At 37.2% G+C, this 18,395-nt stretch overlaps 1 protein-coding gene across 13 annotated transcripts in view; it reads right to left on the bottom strand.

Annotated features, from left to right (window-relative positions):
* The window catches only part of elna (elastin a), a 46,688-nt gene extending 44,855 nt beyond the window's left edge, over positions 1-1,833 (bottom strand). For all 13 annotated transcript variants that reach the window (XM_087795511.1, XM_087795515.1, XM_087795516.1 and 10 more), the window contains exon 1: positions 1,579-1,833. In XM_087795511.1, the coding sequence (XP_087651637.1) occupies positions 1,579-1,654 (76 nt within the window). In that variant the 5' untranslated portion in view covers positions 1,655-1,833. The remainder of the gene's footprint in view (positions 1-1,578) is intronic.
* Positions 1,834-18,395: the final 16,562 nt, after the last annotated feature.

Genomic DNA, 18,395 nt, shown 5'->3' with positions numbered 1-18,395 from the left:
AAAATGAGAATGACTCTATTCCCCCAAGAATTAGGAATGTGTAGCATTACCAATGAATCATTTCCTCGTTGAAGAAATTGTTAGATTTCCTGAGACTATTGACTTTGGATCCATTCATTGTATGGTGCAGATAAATGAAATGTGATGGCATAAATAGTAGGACTGGGACTCTCTACCCGTCTCTGTGGACATCCACAAGGTCAGAGATGAATCTGCATGATTCACAAACGACTTTGTTTATTCTTAACTGGTCCCAGATCAATAACCGAAATAATAGATCGAGCTAATTACATTATAAAAAAAAGTCTTCTCCACTGTGTGGGGTGAAATCCGCTCACACAGGGAACCATAAACAAAACGACAAATACTTCCCAGACCCGTCCTCGAGGACCATTACTGAATCTCTGCTGTCAGCATGGACTTGCACAACATAGCTCACGCTGCGAGTCTGGCAAACATGACACATCGTCGATTCTGAGACGACAAAGTTTATATTAATTGACCCTTTGACCAGACATTTTGGATTTTTTTAGTTGGCAAGCATGGAGATAGTTTTGGATGTTACAGCACAAAACCATTACAGATGGATTCCAGATTGACTCGGAGTTGGCTCCTAGCATGCATTTTGACTCCTGGAGAACAATACCTGCTATTGAGTAGAACGCTGTAAGTGGATTACTTAAGACAAATGGGGAGAAACAAATGTTGTGTTAATGATCCAAATAGAACCCGAGACTACCTCTGCACAACCTTTAACATCAGTCGAATAGAAGCCAACAAAACATCTTGCAAGAGTAAACTTTATTAAGGACGAATTGTTCCCACCATCCAGGAGTAATGCATCCATGGAGCGCTGGGACACCAGGAGATAAGTCACAGCAACAGCTGTGACCATTATTTTAACTAAGTAAAAACAAGAAGAAAAAACAAGGCTTAGGCCGGCATTCCTCCTCCCAGATGTGTAACATGCTTTCCAGTAAAGGACTAAAGATATCAGGAACTTGCAGCCAGAACACAAAGAAGAATTCAAAGCTTCTCAGATGGGAATAAATAAAAACTCACAGAATAAATTATATTGCCTTCGCTTTGTATCTGCATCAGATTATCAGCCTCAGCTCGGAGCACTCAAGTGCACTCATGGAGACAAGTTGTTCTTTTATATTGAACATTTCAGGGAACAGATGAAGAGACACATTTTTAAGATCCTTTTTTTAATTAATACATTTATAAAAGTATCTTTTATGACTCTTCTTAGGGGTAGTCTCAAGTAAGTTTTAGAATAAATTCGATTTTTGATTTACTCAAAATCTGCAACACATTCACTAGATGGAAGAAGATAAGTCTGAATTTCAGACCTTTTTTCCCCACTTAACACTAAAATAATTGTACTCTTTGGTAGAATTTACTTTTTCTACAGCCAGAGAATATACATTTTAAATGTAAATAAAACCCATGTACATTTTGTTAACTTACATTTAAAAGTGTTAGACATTAAAAGAGCATATTCTTTACTTAAAGCATAATGTTGCACCTGCTCTCGGTCAGAGTTAGATGCAGACGTATGTGCCTCCTACTCACCTCCTTGATGAGAGGGTTGAACCAGAGCTACGATGAAGAGTCCATAGAAGAGCAACAGGAAGTTTCTGTTAGCCATCTCGCTCCGAAGTGCAGCAGCCACCCTCTGATGAGCTGGTTTTATTCCCTCCAATCTAATTACCGATAGAAAAATGCCTCAAGATTGGGAGGGAAAAATGAGGGAAAGATATTGGATGTAATTGGGAGGGCAGCGAGTCTGCCTCAATGCATCACTTTGCTCTCTCTCTCTTCTTTCTCTCTCTCCCTCTCTCCTCTCTCTCTCTCTCTCGATGTCTGGTGTTGCTGTTTTTATTCTGGTCACTCCTGCCAGCAGGATAGACACTGTTGCCAGCAGGGAGAGAGAAAGAGACAAAGAGTGAGAGACAGTGGGAGGGAGAAGGGAGAGAGAGACACCCCCCCCCTCCCCCCCTACACTCACCCCCGGCTCATCCAAGAAGAAGCGTCTGCCAAACATTTGTATGGACATGGACCATACTTATCTGCAGAAGTCCAGACAGGAGGAAGAGCATTCCTCATTGCCCTGCAATAGTGAGACCTCTCTCACCCTCAGCTGAGGAGATTATTTAGCCATTACATGTACGCTGCGTTTGTGGGCTCTTAAAGTACGAACTGACCTGAGAAGTCAATGGAATCATTGAAATGAACACCCATGGAGATGGAATATATGCGGAATTAAATGAAATGCTACATTTGATTGTGCATGAAAATGGTAATGAATTTGGCTGCACTTATTCATATTGTGTTTGAAAACTGATTTGGGCGAGTACACAACAAGTTTTTGGGGGATGTATATCAATAAATACAGTTTTTTGGAAAATCGCTTATATGGTATTCTACTTATGTTTGTGTCCCAGAATAAAGACACTCAAAAGTGATCAAGCTGTTGAATCATAAGAGACTTGTGTGCATCTCTTTTTACTACTCTGTGTCTGTTTTGAAAAACAACCTAATCAGTACTTTGGTTGTTTGTTGGATTTTTTTTGTCATAAACAATATTTTAAAAACAAAGATCTTCATCATTATGGCATTTTAACACATAAAGCAATTCCAAACATAAATCGAAACAAACTCTAAAATATATATATAGCATATATTCCATTGATCCTGTGGAACACTGAAGTCAATGTTTCACATAAAATAAACAATCATATTTAATTATGTACAGTAGAAATGTAGATTTTCTTTCGGTACCTTGATCTAATTGGACTCGCCATTTTCCTCTCCTCGACCATATGGGGTTTGCTCATAACAATAAAACAATAATAGGATGTTTCTGAAATCATCATCTTGTCAAAAAAGATGCAGCAGATCTAAAAGAATTGTCCCTTTAAAAGATCTCAACGTATAGCTGCGTTAATAGTAAATGAATGAATAGAATATAGTCACTCGCAGTAACGACTGATTGAGAAAAGACAGAGTCGATCCATAAAAGACTAATAAAAATAGCAGCCCGCTGAACAATATTAATGACATGTGCTTGAACTTACTGCTTGTAATGGGAACTATTGTTAAGTGGAACTCGTGTCTCATCGATGTTGTAATAGGTTATGTTATTGACTTGGCAGGTTAAAGCTAAACTGTCCTGTTGGGTAAAAATAATAGTTATTTATTCTCTTGTTTTAAGTGAAAGAGTGACATCATATATCAGCAATGTAGTTGAGGTGGGGTAACCAAGTACATGCGATTTATTATTCACCTCGTTTGAACTTTTCAATTTGGTACATTTTTACCTTTTTCCTTAATCATTCTTATTTTTAAAATCTAATTTAATTTAATTTAAAGCATCTTTCATTCAACTAGGTTATCAAGAAGTTATTGTTTATGATAAACACCTGTAATCCTATATAACTTCCTGGCTTAATCACAAACTGCACAAATCCACTTCCAAAAACACTTTGTGTCCTACTCACAGAACACTTTGACTCTGGCACTTTTTGGTTGTAGTGGAGCGTAGCGATACATTTTTACTGCTCATTATGAGGCCAGAGCCATTACTCTTCCAGACACAAACCTGACAGGCGACTTCGAAAAGATTTCCCGTTTCCAAGACACACAAATCACACTGCTGCACTGTGATGGTGAATGTCATTCGTGTTTCCGCTTTCTCTCTCGGGTTCATGTCTCATTGGTGTTTGCTGCTGGGTTTGAACAGTTAAAATTAATGTACTTTTCACCTGAACCACAGAACATTGTTAAAGTACTTCTGACAGTCAAAGTAAGTAAGTAGAGGATGTTTCCTTGTTTCAGCAGGAACATTTGGAAACAAGATGCTTAACCCATTTTCTGTCTGTTGTACAATGCATAACAAGCACATTTATAAGACATTATGATGCTTCAAGAAGCCATATAACACTTGTGTTATCTCAGGGTCAAAGTGACCCGTAGCCCCCAAAAAACAAACGTGTTTGTGGTAACCCTTGTGTTGTTTCTGGATGTGTATTTCTGGAAGTCAGGGAGGTTGTTCACCTTGACCCAGAGCCAAAACAAGGGATACCACAAACCCCTTTTTTTTTGTTGAGGGTTTAGTTTTTTTTTTAATGATTTATGGCAACCTGTAACCAAATATAATAACATACAACTCTTTAAATGTGTTTCCTTGAAAATACACCTTATCTGAGTTAAATTCTGTCAGTATTGTTTTGTGGCCTTTTTGTTTACAGACTGAGTTACTGTTTTTTTCGGGGGTTCAATTGTGTTTCAGTGAGACAGCAAGTGATGCCAAAGCCACAATTGTTTAAGAAAGATGAACCCGAGATCCTGGGTTACACAGCACGTAAATACATTTATTACAAATTGATCTCTAACTTTTTTTAACTTGGTGAAGGGACACATCTTTTACCCCTTTCCTACAGATAACCAAGGGCTCAAACCTAAAGGAGCTGATCCTCATTCACAGTGATAACAATTGAGTCTTGGTTTACTGGAGGCAACAGCAACATGTCATCGGCATAATAAACCACGTGACATATTTGGCTTCATTCTTCAACATTTAAATGTACATGATGTCAAGTTTGAGTTTTCCATCATCAGTTCCCAGAGGAGAAGCACATCATTTAAACTAGTGGCATCATGGTGAACTGATTAAGATGACTATGACCACCAACACAGCTGTTGTTGGTTTCTGGTGTATTTGGTGCATCATGATGGGGAATTACTCTTCACATGTGGGCTGCTATTGCTACAATGGATCTTTGTTCAGTGGGAAAGTGTTTACATCTCACACTGGGCTGCTGCACTGGATCAGGTCTGAGATATCGTGCAGCTAGAAAAGATTAAACTTGGCCAGTGTTGTTGGGTGGTTCAGGCACAAAATATGCATCATGTAATACTGAAGATCTTGTAGTTTCCTTTTGATCTGGACGGGACGTTTTCTCATATTGGTCTCTGCGGTTGACTGAGTCCTTAATTTCATTAAACATCTGTCATCACTAATAAAAAAAGATTCGATATGAATTTTGGTTTAGTTCAGTTACTAAAATCCTCAAAGAAAGGAGGATATCTTCAGAATGTATTGACATGTAATATTTAAAAGTATAATTTAAGAGATTTACTGTGAAATATGTTTCATAGTTTCAGAAGCATGGGTGTCCCATGTCCAACAGATAAATGGGAACACAAAACTTCCAAACCAATTCGGTATAGGCACGCTGAAAATACAACAATACTAGCTTTCTTTGGTACCGTAGATACCGAATACTGGGAACTACAGAATAATTTTGGCAGAAATGACGGGGACAGTATATGCGTGTGCACGCAGAAGAAGAACCTCTGACTTCTTTAAAACAAAATTGCTGCATGCTATTTCGAGTTAAAACAAGACACTTCATGTTATTGATAAACTTGCCAGTCAGAGTCACATATACTGAAGATTAGAGACGTATGAATATAGTATATGAGTATAGTTTTAAATAACACTCAAAAACCTGCTCGAAAACACATTTATTTTGTTATTTGTGGACCATATCAAAAATAATCCTGTGAAGCTGCCTTGATTAAAGGAAAACTTATAGGTTCTATGTCTCAAAATGTCACTTATTACTGTATAACTCATACATTGCATTGATAAAACATGAGCCTAAATGAAGAGACACAGAAAGAAAGACATGTACAGTGAAAACATAGACGTCGTTATGAAACAGTTTCATGAAGTGTTTTGTTGTTCAACATGCTGTGAAATGATGATTAACATTTACTAACCATACAAACTCCGGTTGGCTCTCGACGCTGATAAATTTCTGGCCGACAGCTGAGCCAAACATTTCAATGTTCTGGAGTACTCCCTGACAACATAAATGTTTCTATCTGACTGACGAACCTCAGGGACGCCGATGAATCCTCCAGGCTTTAGAAAAGTATCAGGATTCCAGGAGCAAGTTAACAACAATAAAGAGAATAATTTAGTAATAATTTGGTTGATTATACCTTCACTTGTGTGAAATTATTTAATTCACTTGTAAAACTTGCAGCCAAACAAGCTCATCCCAGGATTTCTGTTGAGCAGCTAGCTTGAAGACATAAAAGTTTAAATAATACTACACATTTTAAATCTGCGAATCTCTCTCTTGTGTTTTTTCAATTTAACCAAGGATTTGTTTCTTTTTATTTACATGTATCTACTCACTCTGTAGATATACACACAAGCTAGTTAAGTCCAGTTTGACTTTTCTTTGCACTTTGATTATATATTGAGGTAAATCTTAAATAAGTTCCATTTTTTTGCACTTTTAACACTATAAAAAAATCAACTCCGAGCACCCTGGCAGAGTCGCTCCTTCACACACATCCTTTATGACCTATAGTGTCACTGAAATACACACATGCGGCCAAGTTTCAAAGTGCGATGTTCGCCGCCAGACCACACTCCAGATGTGGCTTCTCGGCTGCTAGCATCACACCATACATAAAGCAGGTTCCACTAAACAGTCGAGAGAAGCCAAGACATCCGCATAAAATCTGATGTGCTCTGGTAATGACCAGCCCGCAGACTGACTCATGTTTGGCAGCCGAGACACAACTTCAAGAGAGAGACGTTCATTCAAGTGAAACATCCAAGTGTCAACGAATTCAACCTCTTTGATTCATTATAATCATCAAATTTGAACTCGTTCAAGAAAAATGTAAGTGAGCAGAAACGGCAATTAGTCTGATTGTTTTGGGAGAAAATGACTTAATGTTCCAAGGAATGAGAAACAATATAAAATGCCTTTAAATGCAAGGTATTATTCAAACTATTGAATAGTGGGAGTGCGATAATAGCTTTAATGTTATTTACTGGGAAGATAATTTATCAGGCCAGACAGATATGTTATAACCCTTGAACGAATGTTTGCCTCAGTTGTGACTAACAGATTTATCATTGTGACTAAATAAGGCATAATATAAATATTTGCAGACTGTTTTGGCTCGTCTCCCTGGGTTTTATGTTTTAATGGAACTGTGAGCCAGAAGACAGAAACAACTTCTTTTTCCAAATCAGATCAAGGGAGGGCAAACTGCAAGTGATAGAGCCCTACAATAAAATTGTAATTCAAGTTAAGTTAATTACGAATAGTGACAAATATATGATGATTTACATTTTTTACCAAAACACTCATACATGTTTAATTCCCATCGCTGACTCGTTCTCAAAGCCACTTCAATAGAAGAAAAAATACTTTATATGTAAACAAGAACACCCCACAAGTACAGTACATGGTCCTCAGCTGTATAAGAACTAGGTCTAAAGGTCATGCCCTGTTATAATGCAATAATCCTAAATCAATGTAAAGTAAAGTGACTCAACATACTTCCTCGACATTGTTATCACTTCCTGAATTCTTCGGTTACGGAACCCTCGCGTGTGGACATGAGGGAGTTCACCACGACGATAAGTGCCGTACTTACAAGACATATTATTGTGTGATACTAATTAGGATCATCTATGTTCGACAAGTAAGAAATGAGACAAATCTTGTTCTCACACAATAGTCAAGTGATTTGGTTTTTAGAGATTGAAAAGTAGCAGAGAGAACAGTTGTTATTATTTCATACTTTTCTATGTCACTCAACAGAATATTTATGTCTTAGTTTATGCGATTATTTTAATTTTTAAACACCCTTTAACTTCTAATGTTAATTTTAATTTAATTTAAACCAAGGACTGAGCCAGTCGCTTAGCAACAACTGCTAGAAGCTATAAAAGTGAATGACTTTTCTTTCAAAACCCTCCATTATCAAGACGGAATTCAAAATAATAAACCAACATCAAATCATCTTTACCCTGTCAAATTATCAACATTTCCCTAAAAATTCAATTGAATATCTACAGAACTTGTCACATATTTACTAACAAAGAGACAGAAGTGAAGAACAGGAACATTATGTCCTGGACAAGGGTTTGCTGGCCGAGAGAAATCTTAAGTCAAGCTAAAATAGAGGTAATAGATTTTCAATTAGTTCATGGCCTACTTAAGTTTACATAAAATGACTAAACCCTTTTTTATTTTTTTTATTTTTTTTATTCTGCAAATATTATCAAAAGAAAAAGAAACTTCTACAAAGACACAATTTTCTCGCTTGCATTTTTTTTTTACTTGCAGATGCTGCAACTTGAAAAAAATAAAATGGAACATTTTTTTATATTATCCTTGTCAAATGTGCACCTTGCAGACCGTAGCATTGCTACATGTCTACAAAACCGTCTCTGCAGTCGTGGTATTAAATATGACCTCTGTTCCTAAAATCCCCAAAGAGGTGTTGAGAATAATTTACACCATGCTGAAAAGGAGTGTGAGATGATTCATCCAGAGTGTTGAGTTTTTGAGTGATTGCATACTTCAAATACAACCAGCTGAGTACAACACTTGTCTATAGAAGGATCTTTTGATGACTTTCCACTTAACAGGAGAAAATACCCGAAGGATTCGTAGGAGCCGTAAATAACAGTTTTATTACACTCACCAAAGGAGCCATGATCTCGTTAATATTGTGTGGATGTTTGTAGTAGAACTGTGCACACAACTGTGAAGCCAACGTTTATAAATCTCTGTACCCCAAAGAAACAACCATAATATTTCATGGCCGTATGGTGTGAAAAGTTAAACATGTCACTGCTTTTTTAAATAGAATCTTACACGCCTACAAAGTGGAATCAATACAACATTGCAAATGTTTCTGTTAATAAATATATTTCTAATTAATTAAACAAACAACGCTTTCTAGCTATTGAGCACAGATAAAACAAAAGGGATGCCATGAACACATTTGTTTTCACGCCTCCGGGTCACCTTGACCCAAAGATAAAACAAGGGTTGAAGAAAGTATCATTTACTTGTTATAATTGAAGCACATTGCTTTTGTATTATTATTATTATTAACCATCTAATGAAAACCTTCCCCAACATACTGCCAAACAAAAAGTCCCCAAATGCCGCAGAAAACGGAAGAAATTTATATCAACTATGGCTTTTTGTGACTTGTAATTCTAGTTTTAAGTATTTTAAATGGTCTGAATCTTAGCTTGGACTGTACATCAATGCATATCTTCCAACGAAAACATTAAAAAAGCATTAGGGGCTCTTTGAATTTGGCTCACCGAGAAAAAAAACGGACCAACAGAGGACACAAATAATGCTCTCATACATTCCCCTTGGAATGAATCACTTATTGACTTGAGCAAAGGAAAATACATTTAAAAAGAATTGGCAGACATTTATCTAGTATGTGAGAAGCAGGATTTGGTTGAAGCGGAAAATGGATGGAAACAATATTCTTCTTTTGTAAACCAGGCCAAAGTTTATCTGAAAATGTTCCTGTCGTACTGGAAACACATTTTTTTTGTTGACTTAAGCTGCAGTTGTGGAATGCTGTGTACACTTTTTTGTGTACATAGATTTCAGTGAAAAATAGAAATCACCTACATATACCTGTAAAGGTGAGGGTCTCGTACGCACATTTTCAGGAGATGTTACTTGGTTTAATTTGTGGAAATATCCATGAACTGATTGTACTTTTATGTTCCAGATTTTTAGATTTTGAGTGGATTTTCTGCTATTGAGCAAAGAACAGTTTCAACAATGTCTGGGTGGCTGATCTCATTCACTCCATTACGTTTGCCAATCGCTCGCTCAAATGCTTGTAGAAGACTTTACAAGGAACAAATTATTTCCAGTTCGCTTGGATACAGTAAATGCGATACAGTATTTGTGTTTCTGTTCGTGACAAAGTTTCCTAAAGCAACGCTACATGCTTACACGCATTACTTTTGTCCAAATGTGTTTTACTCTTAGTTCCTCTTGCACAAGGTTCAAAAGACGAAGTGTTATGGTTAGTGAGGATTTAGCATTTGTTTTCCAAGCACCTCTTGCTTGGAAACTGAAACTGACACATTTGTTCTGCTCCACAACAAGGAGAAGGTAAACATTTTCTCATGAAACACACAACATCCTGCACTATATTGTTAGCATGCACAGCTGAAATAGGCATCAGTTGGTCAGTTCATTTGTGGATGTGGTTCTTGGCATGCAAGTATGGATTCTTAACACTGGGTACCATCCTTCGTCATGCCTGTGAAATGTCCACTGAACTTGCACAGGAAGGGTTTGGCTTTGTTGTTCTGAGCGCGAGCCAACCAAGTAAGCACTACCAGCTTCATCCGACTGGCAGTGGGAGCCATGAAGAAACAAAAACATCCCCCTGAATGTTACTTCAGGGCTCCTAAAGTGCCTCTTGTTATGGAGCAGCTGAGCTTGACAAGAGGGAAACACTAACTTTACAGATGGATTGTTGGTTGTAAGTGTAGGAGCTAAAGGTCTTTGCTGACATTTTTCAGTTTCAGTTACCATCTACAACTTTAATGTTTCATCCTGGGCACCTTAATCCTGACATGTTTGGTTAGAGATGATTCAGCCATATTCATTTATTCATTTACTATCACAGTTTCTTCGGGCGAGAGGCGAGGCCCTGACCAGGAGGCCAGTCTGTCGCAGGACACACAACCATTAACACACACTCATACCTATAGGGACAATATCCCAAAGTTCCCAGTTAACCTCTGTATGTTTTTGGACTGAGGGAGGAAACCGGAGTGCCCGGAGTAAACCCCACGCAACACAGGGAAAACATACTACCTCCACACAGAAAGGTCACAAGTTGCCTCCATACGCCAACCACAACCACGTCCCCGACCATATTGAATCAGTCAAACCTAATGTATCATTAGAGACAAGTTTCTCTATTCAAACATTTCTACTCTTCATCTTACCATCATTTAGTCTGTGCTCATGGATGTGTCACAGATAAAGTCGGCCAAAACCTTGCCAAAACCTTGCCAAAACCTCGCCAGTAACATATAGATAGAGCCGAAGTGGGATGGAAATATGAAACTGAGGTTCTATCTCAGACCCAGTGAAAAAAAAGGAAGACATGCTTAAAAAAAAACTAAGACCGAAGTGTTAAGGTGAGAATGTCATTCAAGAAAGTGCAGAAGAAGAGACCTAAAAGAGGATAGGGTGCAACTCCTCACCACTAAATACCTTGAATTAAGCAAAGCTTATGAATAAGAATGGTGAGAGACTGATGGCACCTGCTGCACACAGGAGGCTGGAGTCATGGAAATTGGACAACCTTGTCATGGCGTAATAAATACGATCTAAAATCTGGCATGTGAAGTTACATGGGTGATAATGTTCCACACCTCCTTTAGTTTTTTATTTTTATGTTGCTTGAGTGTTTCTAATAGAAGATTTATCCAAGCGTTTTAAGGCAAGAAGTTTCACCTCTAATCCGAGAAGCTTCTTCAGTTCCTGGTTAGGAGCCAGTATATGTCCTTCTTGGATGAGAGATGAAATGTTCTCGCTAAAAACTTTTCCTATCGAGTCTTCCTAGAACTCTACACAGTCCAGTTGACTCGCCTTTCAGCCACTTGGATAGCCACGACCTGGAACCTTCACAGACATTATGGAAGAGAAGTTATTCGAATCAGTCAGTTGACCATACATTTCTGTATTCACAGGGTTTTTTGTCTTCGAAAGTTCAGGACAAACGTTAACTTATTTTGAAGAGACGATACTTGAAATGTGTAAGAATGCATTTCTGTCACTCTACATTTCTATTTTTTTGTTGGAGTCCCTCTGTAAATCCAGCTTCATACGGCCACGTGCAAACAGTCCACACCCACACCCACGTCTGCCCCTGGTTTGATACTGATACGATGGGTGGAGTTAGACATAAGGATACAGTTACATGTTCAGGAGAATCCCTTCCAAGAATGTCCTTGTGGCATCACGCTAACTTATATCATTTCTGAAATCAGTCACATGCGAAGATTCCGAAGATTAGCAAAAAAGTGACTCTGCCTTCCATCACCATAGATGGGGGATTAAAAAAGTTTTGAAAAGGGGTTTCCTTGAAATCGAGACGGTCTCGAATGACCTCGTCTGACACAAAGTCTTGTAATTTACTAGCTTGGGCAGTTTATCAGAAAAATAAACGTTGCACTGAGAATTGGTTGTGTTTTGATTTATGCTCCATTGTTCTGGTTAACTGTTGAACGGCTCAAAGCGGTCAAGGATAACTTGGTCATATTTAATCAATCAACTCTCACGCATCACCGGAGACATCTTTGTCCATTTGGGCCAATTTCTCTCTCTTGGCCCGGCCGTCATTTAGTCTGGGATCATGGATACATCACAATTCTGTCTAACAAAGACTCTTTTGACCAAACATTGGAATCAACGTTTTAGAACAGATTCTCTAAAAACTGACTTTTTACTTTTTACCATCTTTTCTCAATCAGACATGTCTGAAAGCTTAAAACATTTGAGAAGATGGGGAGTGGCTTATGAATATGATTATAAAAACTTTGACCTGTATAACACTGTAGACTGTGAAAATAATTAGTTAAAGTTCAACTAATGTGGAGATTGAAGTGTGTCCTAAATAGATGTTGGACTCTATTGTATCATCAGTATGTGTCTGTTTGTACAAAACTCTCTTTTCATTGAAATATTTACATTAGAAAATGTGCTTAAGCCCCACCCACTGAAAACAACCAGTTCGTGGTGATTAGATCTTGTTTACCATAACCACGCCCACTCTGCTGTGATTAGTCAAACATTAAGGTTTGTCACTACGTGTCATTAATCAAGCAAGTCTCCACCTTCAAAGGACTTGTTGTATAAACAAAGCATAGCAACATTTGAAACATGTGAGTAAGTCAAGAGAGATGTTTTTTTTTACATCAGTTGCCCTTTAAGTGACAAACAAATTCATTCTTCTTTATATATTTTTGATGTGAGATATCAAAATAAGTGTAGAAGTTGTTGGAGGTGATAAATAAACAGTGAGCCCAGATATACAACAATGTATTTAAAAGGTGGTGGTGGGAGAACCCGGACAATAACTTGAATTTTCAGTGACATTTTGTTTTTGGGTTGACAAGCAGAAATGTGTTCTTTTTGTTTTATTCAACGTTCAAACTTTTTATGAAAGAGATTATTTTAACTATTTTTAGTTCTTAATGGAAGACCTTTTAAATTTTTGTTGTAAAAAACCTATTTGAGTATTTTTACAACTCTCCACTCTCAGTGAGAATTTGAGTGGATTTAATGGTTTTGACTTTGGATCGATAATGACATGTGTTCGAGTAATTTTTATCACATGGAAAAACTGAAACATTTTGTTCCTACCTGAGCGTACAAGAAAAGTTTACGATAAAAATGTACAAATTTTGAACAATTATCTTCGTTCGGTAAGAGATTTGTCATGGCAACCTTTGGACACCACCTCTGAGAACCACCTTCCTAGAAAACTGATCAACAGCTAATAAATATCAAGCCTTCTAAATCATCAGAAAACTGTCACTACATTAAGACAACAACTGACTAAAGTATATGTTTTTAAGAAAAATCTGGCAAATAGAAATGCAGAGCGAAAATAAATGAAGAAATTTTGCATTAGAACCTCATAAATTATCTTTGTAGACCTGGAAGCCGCTTTGACAGACGAGACAAACTGTAAGTGAAAGAAAGCAGTCATGTCCTGCCATAGACTTTTCCATAACCGTTGCTTGGAAAAATAACATGAAAAATAAATATCCCACAGACCCCTTGTTAGATAAAATGGTTATGTAGACGCGAATGTGAGGTATAAACTCTGGCAATTCTAAAGGTTTTTTTTACTAAATGTCGTGCGTGTTTGGTTTCTTCTGTGTGTGTTTTTGAGGTTTTAGACAAACTATTACTCATGAACATCAAAAGGAGAGTGTTGGAACTTATTTAACACTCGGAAAAAAGATGGAAAAAGCAGACAATTGGGTGAGTTCCAAAAATAACACTCATTCGCTAATTAGTCTGCACATGACAAATCGATGGAAAAAAACAATGTGTTTTTATGAAAACACCAGTTGAAATGACATCACCAATGATTTGGTGGGTGGGTAAGAAATAAAGATTAAATATATTGAAGAAGTCGCCAATATGTCACTCAGGGTTAAAGAAGTCTGCCAAAAGCAAACCACAAATCACATTTGCTGTATCTGTAAGATAATCTGTGTACAAGCTTGATGCGGCTCTACAACACATCCCTGACTGGAACATTTGGACTTCTTTTCCGATTCCAATTCATGTTACTATCTGAACAGAAATAAAACTTTTAATTATCACTGTTATTTTAACTATTATCTTACAATATATTTAAAGTACTTTATTTGGTAAAATATTTTCCTAAAATGACATCTATAATCGTTCACTGAATTATTATTGTGTCCATTTTTTGTTTTTTTTTCTCCATACATTTCTACACCATACTCACAATCATTAAATAGCCTTGAAGGGCAAATAATGCCCAACTCTCCTGACTCACTCACATGTTTCAAACATTGAAATCTTCCTCTCCAAGATGCAGTAAGACCCTCATCATGACCATGTTCTGAACTTATTGCTTCACAAAATTGTCCCCCGTCTGAAATTTCAGCGAACGAGAGGTTACGATAGCGGGGTCCATTGTGATGTAATACTGGTCTTCAATCCTCCTCCAGCCAGTTGTTATCACGCCCCGCTTTGTTTATACAACAAGTCTCTTGGAGGTGGAGACTTCCTGGATTGATGACGCGCGTTGACAAACTTTGATGCTTGACCAATCACAGCAGAGTGGGTGTGATTATGGTAAATGAGATTTTCTCTCCAGACAAACAGTATTTTCGGTGGGCGGGGCTTAAGTACATTTTCTAATGTAAATATTTCAATGAAAAGAGAGTTTTGTACAATCAGACACATACTGATGAGTACAATAAAGTCCACACACACACTTAAATCAACACATTATTTGACACTCCTGATCAAATTAAAAATATTGAATAGCATTAATTGAAATCCAAATTCATTAATATTTATAGTAAATAAAACCATCATTTTTATTTGAGATGAACGTGAACTTAACGTTGTGTATTTTGCCTGATGAAAGCTTCTGGAAACACGTTCATTCTGGTGTCTGTGAACGTCACACTCTCTCAGTTCATCTTCGTCCAGTAGGTTTGCTGGATTTCTACAGAAATGCCTTTCAGGCAGAGACCTGCTAAAACACACTGTAATTAATGAAAATCATAGTTTTTATGTTAATAATCATTGCCATTTGTGGTTATATTTGGGCGCTAGTTTTAAAATGAGTAGCTTGTAACTGATTTATATGTTTATACACAATTATGTAAACTAATGCATTATAATTCAGGCAGAATAACAATATGTAAAATTAATTTCACTCTATGTGTCCTCATTTAACTTTTCAGTATTTGATTTTTTTTTTCTCAATTCTGCAGCTTTGATGATGAACCTTCTTACATGTGAAACTAATAAATGACTTTATTATCGTATATTCTATTTCTTGAAATGTCGGTGCGACGACGCAATGCAAAATATTTGATGAAAATAAAAAAGGAAAAACACAATTTGTTATGTTCTTGATTTTCCAGGGAAACATGTTTGATAATCTCTCAACTTAAAAGATAAAATTGTCCTCCTCCCATCTCGACTGTTGTTGAATTCATATCACATGTGGAAGATCAGTGTTTATGCTCCATCAGGCTGTTTTCTAAAGATTCTCGCTGGAAAGTTGAAAAATGTGTTGAAGCAGAAGAAAGGGAAAAAGGGAATTCAATGATAGACGGGAAAGCGGATGTTTGTGCTTCAAAGAGAATAACCAGAGTGTCTCCTGTGCGGTGTGTCGGTGGTGAGGGAGTACAATTTATTTATCTCTGCACTCAACCGAGATAATTACGATTAAAATTGTCTCCCAAGTAAGAATTATGAAATCGCATTCTGCTATGACACTTGGATAACTACTGGACGCCTTCATAAAAAGGTTTTTTGGCTCACAACTTAACGATTGCGTTTGAATTTTGGGCGTTTCAGTTTTTCACGCACGCTGAAATAAGAAAATGGATAAATGACCCAGTTCTATACAAACTCTGCAAGTCATTATGTCATTATTATTAAAGTGACTCGAAATTATTGTAATAATCGACCAGTAAACAATCGTTGGCGGTAATTGGAGACACACAGCGAGAATGTTTCGTTCACCTACAGCAGATTTCAGGGAAATTTATTTGTGAGAATGTAGGGGTGAAAGTTTAAAGAGTATTTTATGGCAAAAAAAAAAAGTTGGAAATGCCTGAATTTCACAAAAAGTCCAAACAACAAATCAGACAGACATTTTCCTAACATTTATTGATTTGTTTTATTATTTCTGCACATAAGTGACCAGCTAGTGTTGGCTTCACCTCCAGAGCTGTTGCTGGATCCAGGATCTCCACCATGTCGACGATCCAGACTTTCCTCCATGGACTCTGCTTCCCTCTCATCCTTTATCTCACTGTATCCTCCCTCACTCTTTTCCCCATCCATCTGTCTACCCCCCTCCTCTATCCACCGTCCCTCTGCTCATGATTTCTTCTAAAAGGAAGTTTTTCCTCGCCAAGGCCACGCTGTGATTCACTCATTGTTGAGTTGCTGGGATCTGCTTTTCTTTTCTCCAATATAGTCTTATTTAAACTGTACAGTGTCTTGAGATAACCTTGTTATGATTTGATTTATTTAAAATTGAATTGAATAGTGTTGAAGTTCTCGAGATCCGTCTTGTTCTTGCCGGGTCTCAACGGCCTATTGTTGTCTTGTCACTGGTCTCAGGTCCTCTTTGTCTCGCCCCGTCTCTTCAAAATGGGCTCCAATATGATTCTAATGTTCTTTGAATCAAACTGGTTTTCATGTATGTTCTGTATGCTCAATATATGAATTCATTTTTGGTCTGATTTGGAAAAGTCTTGATCTTGACACTCCCTGATTAAGGTAATGTGATAAGACGGTCTTCTTCAAGTTAAACTCATTAACTTCCTGTTTCAGCTACATCTGGCTACTTGGGTTCAAGCGACATTTAAGTACCATTTCTGTCTTGGCCAACCTGCTTTTGATCAGTTTTATTCACATGAGTCAAACCCATGGCCAACCACAAAATAAAGATACTTACTTAATGATCGTGTTTATGTGTTGACCTTTACTATTATACCATTCAAGTACATAAGAGAGTAAAAGTGAAGATAAAGAACACATAGATAATCAAGATGATCTGACCTTCAAAGTATGTAAAATAAATATCTAAATTCCTGTTCGGTAAATTTGACCTTAAGTGCTTAAAGGCCCTTAGTGTGATCGAGTTTGACGTGCTTTACATGTGTATGATTATTTCGACCAGAAGAAAAGAAGAAACTATGATGCTGTAATAAATCCCAGAATTCAATTGTTACCAAAAAACCAAGTCAGAGTACTAGCAAGTATCTTAACTGTTTTCAATTACCAATCAACTTTTTTTCTCGTGGGATCCTGAAGCCAGAGGAACCCAAATAAATCTCAGAACAGTACAATTCTAAACAAGCATTTTTGCTTGAAGGATTAAAAGGGGTTGTTTCTTTTAAAGTCTACGATCAGTAATCATCGTTATGACGATGAATACAAACAAAATGTCTGAGAGTCATATTTATTTTAATAACCGTAATAAAGTGTCACAACATCCAAGATGTCATTTTCTTAAACGTATCGCCATAATCAGCCACAACTACAACAGTGCGGATGAAGAGATCCAGTCAAATTTAGTGGTAAGCCATAAATATTTTGACAAGGCTGGTCAAGTTACAAAAACATGGAAAACGACAAAGCCTACAACCGCTATCTTATTTCTAACAGATTTGGTCAACGGCTCCTAAACCACAGCGTCGAGGAAATAAACGTGACTGACAGCACAATATAATTTCACATGACCTTTAGTAAAGAAGTTGATTAATCATTCTCACGAGTCCAGCGGTCCTGGGAAGTCTAAACACAGTAAAAACAATGAACGATAAGCTTGGCTGATCTGCTTTGTATCGTGGCCTGTCACCGCACTGGCAGAGCAGCGATATCTTTATCCTTGGATTCTTCATTTCACACCGAGGCAGACACATGGTAATACTGTCCCTGGAACTGTTTATACAGAAATGTACATGCCGTCAGATGGATCTAGTGAAGGCTGACGAACGCTCCAATATTTGGAACTGTTTTTTATTTCGTGCACGTTGGTTGCTGACCCGAAAATATTCAGAACACATTTGGAAACTTTATTAAGTGCTCATGAAAATCTGGAATTTGGTGTCAGATTTGGGAAATGTGTTGAGCATCGCAGCCGCGGATCAATCACAGCATTCTTTAATAAATGCAAGATTTATTTTCTGTAAAATTGCTCTTAAATGCAGCTTGTATTGTTAGAGCTAACACAACCATATAAAAACAACATGTTTG

Source organism: Callionymus lyra, chromosome 7, assembly GCF_982586985.1.
Source record: "Callionymus lyra chromosome 7, fCalLyr1.hap1.1, whole genome shotgun sequence".
NCBI classification, from domain to species: domain Eukaryota; kingdom Metazoa; phylum Chordata; class Actinopteri; order Syngnathiformes; family Callionymidae; genus Callionymus; species Callionymus lyra.
Note: the sequence above shows the minus strand (reverse complement) of the source record. Positions and strands in the feature narration are given on the sequence as shown.